Here is a 6324-nt window from a genome sequence, read left to right on the forward strand (position 1 = left end):
GTAGTTTGGTTTTCTAAACCTAAGCAAGTGGTTTCGGGTCTTTGCCTTGACCTAAATGAGTTGTTTCCTGAGGACGGCATTTTATTTTGAAAATTCAGCATGCTTGTAATGAGCAGAAATTAACATATTCGTAGGAAAACCCATCAAAAATGAATAGTGACATGTTTATGTGGCAATGCAGTCTCCACTGCAACAACCTGATTATGTAATACAAATTAACGCAGACTTGATGATGCAGTACTTAATGTACCTGGTTAAATTCCACCAGTTATTTTTTCCAAAGAAAAACACAGACCCTTAATGACATTAAGACAACCGTTTATTAGAGAGCAGATTATCAATGCTTAGTGTTTAATTTCACAGGTTTGAATTAGTTGTCAAGAGCTCAAAGTCATTTCACTGACCATCTTGAGGTCACTTCCTCTCAAGGGCTTTCACTGCATCCGATACATTCTCAATGTTATTTTCTTCCAAGGTTATTTTTATTTAATTAAACAATTTGTAATGGTCATACAGGCAAACGTATAAAATAACCAATATATAATCTGTAACGTACATTACACTGGTTTAAAAAAAAAAAAAAAAAATACGACGAACGTTCCTGCTCTGCACACGGCCCCAAACAGCGCCGTGATAAAACACTTTGTCGCAGTTACACAGTCAGTCCACCAGTGGGCGGTGTTGCGCCACCGCAGAGCGAAGTGACGGCGGAGAGACCTGGAGGCTCTGCAGGTTAAGGCGCGAATGAATGAATGAATGAATGAATGAATGAAACCCGTAGACGTGGTCAGCACTTCCATTGTTTCACAACTCCGGTTTCTCCCGAAGATGAACAAAGTGTTCTTGTTGTGTTTGAGCCTTGCGCATCAGTGTGTACTGTCTCCTTAAATCTCAACGTTTACCCATCTTCCCTTGGTTCAGTCGACTTTTTAACTTTTCTTTGAGATAATTAAAAGTATTTTCCTCCACATTGACTTCAGTGTTGCTTCTAGTTAAACCATGAAGAATTCATAATTAAAACTGTTTTAAAGCTCTGCACTGTTCGACGCGAGTCATGTGACCATCATAAGAAACACGCCTAATAATAATAATTATAATAAGTGACATTTGATGTGGGTGTCGCATCAAACATCCCACTACCCCGGTTTTTGGAGTAAATACGACTCTTGTGAAACACAACACACGGTGTAAAGGGCAAGTACGTGGTTGGTTTTAGGGACGGCAATTCCCAATGTCCTTATGGATTCAGCTGATCGCTCTGATTCTTTATCAATTTCCCCCTGGGCAGATTTTGCGGACCCCACTCAGTAAAATATAAAGAGAATTATTCATTCTGAAAGTGTGAACTGGAAACACGACTCATCTAGTTGCTGTCATTCTAAGTGCAGAGACTGACACGACGTATTCTTCCTGCCAGCTCCAAGTCTATTCTGATTTTCAGACTGAAATATGCTGCTTCTGAAAAGAGTGAAAAGGAAATGGCACTAATAATCCCTCACTGCAGAGGAACTGTCCACAACAGCAGAAGGGGGAGCCGGTCAACGTGTGGTATTAAACATGAACGTCCCGCTCGTTTTACGCGCCCCTGCGCTTCACTGATGGGCTCTGACCCGACCTTTAAACAAACCCATCAGGTCTCCATCAGGGGGCGGGGTTTGCTGCGTTTCCAATGTCAAGAAAAAAAGTTGCTAACTTTCTACTAACATTGGCGAGAGGTCCTCAACGTCTTCTGGGAACAAAAAAGGAAAATGGGACGTCTCCATCCATGACGACTGATCAAACTCCACCTGCCGGCGAGCAGAAGAGATGCTCCGATACCTTTTTTCCCCCCTTTCCCGCTACCTGAACTTGCGAATCGGCCGATTACGAGTAGCAAACCGATACCAGTGTGTTTAATAAACAATACTGTACACAGCACCTTTTTAAAATATGTAATGTATTAACAATATGCTCTGGCTAACGTGACACACTCTGCTAGCGCCTGCCCGATCCGTACTGAGCATGTGCAACTCTCAACGGGCATGGGAAAGACGCGAGACGGCGCACTCGTTAGCGAATATCGGATTGATGCACGTGCTCCTGCCGGCTGCATCGGAGGCATGTCCGACTATCGGAACAACTCCGATGAGGCGTCCTCGACCTTGAGTTGACATTGTTTCTGGAGGTGAAGCACGAACTCGAGCTCCGTGAAGCAGCTTTTCTTGATGCCGGTGTGAAATGCCATGAATGTGACGGAGGATAAACGGCCCCGTTCTCCCACCCCAAACCCCGAGCGTCAGCAGAGAGCCCGGCGGTGGAGACCGCGCCCTCGGAGCCCACCGCGTCCCGTCGTTTGACATCCGTTTTCTTGATATTTGAGAGAAGCGGGCCGGTTACTGCGGCGGGGTGCAGCGGTGGCTCTTGTACGTCCCCAGGTGGCGGAAGCTGCGCCCGCACTGCTGGCAGCAGTAGGGCGTGGCCCCGCTGTGGATCCTCTGGTGGGTGTACAGGTTCCCCAGCTCTTTGAAGCGCCGGCCGCACTGCGGGCAGGCGTACGGGCTCTCGCCCGTGTGCACCCGCTGGTGTCTCTTGAGTCCCGATAGCACGGAGAAACCTTTCCCGCACTGGGGGCAGGGGAAGGGGCTCTGGGCCCCGCTGTGCACCAGCCTGTGGCTTTTTAAGCGGGCCGCGTGGCGGAAGCGCTCCCCGCAATCCGGACACATGAAGGGCTTCTCGCCGGTGTGGATGCGCTGGTGCTGCCGCAGGTTGCCAAGGTAGTTGAAGTGGCGGCCGCAGTCGCCGCACTCGTAGCCGCCCTCAATTTTGATCTCCTTCTTCACCGTGGCCCCTCCCAGCCCGAGGCCCGCGCCGGGCCCGACTCCCGCGCCGGCCCCTGCGTCCGCGTCCGCGTCCTGTTCCCGGCCGCCGCCGCCGCCGCCGCCGCCGCCCCTCCTGGACTCACGGCCGCCGTCCTCCATGGCGGGCGCGGCCGAGCAGGTGGACTGCAGGGCCTGCAGGGCCTGGGCGCCGGCGGAGTCCGAGTGTATCAGCTTGACGTGTTCCTCCAGGAACACGGAGTCGGGGCAGAAGGTTCCGCACAGAGAGCAGATGTAGGTGTGGCCGGGGAACTGCTGGCCTGAAACCACAAACAAATGGATTACGTTATCGGCTTGGAAAAGCAAAAATACAAATCACACAAGTGTTCTCCAGTCCACCGGACTTTATTCTCTTCATCGGAGTGAAGTCTGGTTTCCTACATCCAGTCAGAGTGACACACAATTCAGCAAGAATAAAACAATTAATAACAACTTAAACATATAAGACAAACTCCAAATAAATACAGGCATTTATCCATCCATCTATCTATCCATCTATCTATATATAGATGGATAGATAAAAATACATAACTCTTAAATGTCAACTCTAAACTAACACCGAGTGGCTTTGTTTAGTTGGTTTCCATAGTTACAGCATGTAGTTGGAGAACATTATTCAGCATCCTCTCTGAGTGTCTGCTCGACCTTTTAAATCCACGGGGTTTCAAGAAAGAGCCTTCTCTCAAAGCAAGAACAGAATAACTCTCGTCAAAGAGTTTCTTTGGAGTTCAGCTCAAAGTGTAAATGCTCTCGTAGTCATGAGAAATCTTTTAAAGTTTAAAACACATTCCTTCAGTCTTGTTGTTGTTGTTGTTGTTGTTGTTGTTGTTGTTCCCCCCTTCCCTGATGTGACCAACCTGCCACAGGCCGGTCTGTGTTGCCCTCCAGCGGACTCCCTCCCTCCCCCGGAGAGCTCTGGGGCTCCATGCTGAACTCGGGGGGCTGGACGTGTGACAGCGGCGCCGGGGCCTGCTCCAGTCCGCCGCCCTCCCTCCTCGGCGACACATCTCCCTCATCGTCATCCTCCTCCTCATCCTCCGTATCGCCGGGCGGGGTGTCCTCACACTCCGGCTCCTTCATGACTGGGGAGGAAAATTTGATCACGTGAAAATTTGTACGGCATGAATTTACTTTTTTGTGTTTTTTCAATTCCGATGCTCAGATACTCTTCTTCTTGGAAACTTGCATTTTATACTTTGTTGAGACCATATTCCACCCATTTAATGAGCCCTTTTACAAGATTAAATAAGCACAAAAGTCTCTACACACTACAAACACACTACATGTGCTCAGTCTAAACACAGCATACAGCAGGTAAAATAAGTATTGAACACCAGTTTTCTCAGAAAATATATTTCTTAAGGTGCTATTGACATGACATTTTCACCAGACGTCTGTAACAACCCAAATGATCCACACATGCAAAGACAACCAAACAAATATTCAGAAATTAAGTTATATCTAATAAATTGGAATGACACAGGGAAAAAGTATTGAATGCACGCACTGAAATGTATTCAATACTTCTCTCAAAAGCCTTGTTGGTACCGACGACTTCAAGACGTCTCCTGGATGAGAAACTCGTCTCATGCATTGCTCAGATGGGATTTTGGCACATTCGTCCACACAAACAGTCTTTAACTCTTGAAGCGTCTGTTGGAACTGTGATCTGTAGTTATTTCCATAGATTTACTCTGGGATTCAACCTTATTGATGTTGGTTACAGAGAGATTAAACTTCTAAATGTTCCAGTAAACTGTTGGGGCCATAATCCAGAAGTGAAAAGAACATCATTTCTTCATAAACCGGCCGCGACCAGGTGCTCCTCGGGAAGATTTCTAATGCGTCAACCGCTGTGGCCTGTATGCACGCTCACCTCCAAGACCCCATTGCTGAAGGAAAAACATGTTGAAACTTGTTTAAGTCTGCTGCACAACATTTAGATAAGCCTGTGGAATACTGGGAAATGTAGTGCGGTCAGATAACACCACAATGGAACTCTTTGGATGCCATAATACACACCATGTTTGGAGGTTAAAGGGCACTGCACATCACTCCAAAAACACCAGACCAGAAGTGACGCTGGGAGGCGGGAGCATCACGGGGCGGGGCTGTTGCTCAGCTCTGCAAAACTTCATATCATTGAAGGAAGGATGAGGTACAGAGACATTCTTGATAAAAAAAAAATCTGCTGCCATCTATCAGGATGATGAAGATGAAACGAGGGTGGACATCACAGCAAGACAATGATCCCAAACACACGGCCAAGGAAGCTTAACTGGTTTCAGAGGAATACAATAAAGCTCCTAGAAACGCCCAGCCAATCAGCTGACTGGAATTGAATAATAAAAAATCTATGGAAAGAACTAAAGATCAGAGTTCCCACAGAAGCCTCAAGATTTGAAGACTGTTTGTGTGGAAGAATGAGCCAAAAATCACACACAAGACCAGTACCTCCATACATACAAATACATTTCAGTCAGCACGTTCAATATTTATCCTCTATGTCTCTTTCTTACACACAACTTAATTTCCAAACTTATTTGTTTAGTTGTCTTTGTATGGATCACTTTGCTTGTTACAGACATCTGGTGAAAATGTCATGTCAATAGCACCTTTAGAAATCTATTTACTGAGAAAAATTGTGACGTGTTCAATACTTATCTCACAGTGTATGTTTTCATAGTGTAAACACACTATGTTGTAGACACACTGTATGTTCTCACAGTGTAAACACACTATATATTTCAGTGTAAACACACTGTATGTGCAGTACCAACTGTTTACCCTTCAGCTCTGAAGAATACTCCATCGGCGCGATCCACTCGTAGTCGTACATCCGCTTGCTGCCGGAGGGGAGCATGCTGAACAGGTCGTCCGTGGCGGACTCGGAGTCTCCGTGCCCGGACCCGGAGCCGGCCATGCCGCCGTCCGGCCACAGGTGGAGGGAGTGCGGGTCGGAATCCGGGCGAGCCTCCCTGTCGCCGCTGGCTTGGCTGCTCTGGTCTCCGTCCATGTCCGCGCCCCCCCTCGAGTTCTTGTCCTTCATCAGGTAGTTGCAGATGGCGTCGATGTTCTCCTTCTTCACGCCGGGCATGACGGGCTTGGCTCTCCGCGGATCGACACCACTGTGCTTGTTGCCGGAGCCGAATTCGTGTTTTTTGAAGGCGGCGTCCGCAGACAGCTCCGCGGTCGCGGCGCCGGGGAAAGGGTCCCTGCCGTCCCGCTGGACCGTGTCCAGTCTCGCCTTCAACTCGTCGATCTCATCGGTCTTCTCGCGCAGCTCCATCTTCAGCACTCGTATCCTGATGCTGACCATTTTGCGGATCTCCGACAGCGCTGTCTCCAGCACCGCGGCGATGTTTCTGCCGAGGTGCTCGGTGATGTCGCTGACCGAGCAGAGCAGCTCCTCGTCGTGCTCCAGCTCCAGGAAATCGCCGTCGGCTCGGCTCGCCGACCCGGGAGGCTC

At 48.5% G+C, this 6324-nt stretch overlaps 1 protein-coding gene across 1 annotated transcript in view; it reads right to left on the reverse strand.

Annotated features, from left to right (window-relative positions):
* Positions 1 to 301: 301 nt before the first annotated feature.
* znf16l (zinc finger protein 16 like) overlaps positions 302 to 6324 on the reverse strand; it is a 6177-nt gene continuing 154 nt past the window's right edge. Inside the window, exons 1-3 of the mRNA XM_068587189.1 lie at positions 5643 to 6324; positions 3713 to 3937; positions 302 to 3115 (exon numbers count right to left, since the gene is read on the reverse strand). The exon at positions 5643 to 6324 is cut by the window's right edge and continues 154 nt beyond it. Of these exons, the coding sequence (XP_068443290.1) occupies positions 2373 to 3115; positions 3713 to 3937; positions 5643 to 6324 (1650 nt within the window). The 3' untranslated portion in view covers positions 302 to 2372. The remainder of the gene's footprint in view (positions 3116 to 3712; positions 3938 to 5642) is intronic.

The sequence above is a fragment of the Clinocottus analis genome, unplaced genomic scaffold, assembly GCF_023055335.1.
Source record: "Clinocottus analis isolate CAN_PGR_092001 unplaced genomic scaffold, fCliAna1.0.p SCAF_21, whole genome shotgun sequence".
Taxonomy (NCBI): Eukaryota; Metazoa; Chordata; class Actinopteri; order Perciformes; family Cottidae; genus Clinocottus; species Clinocottus analis.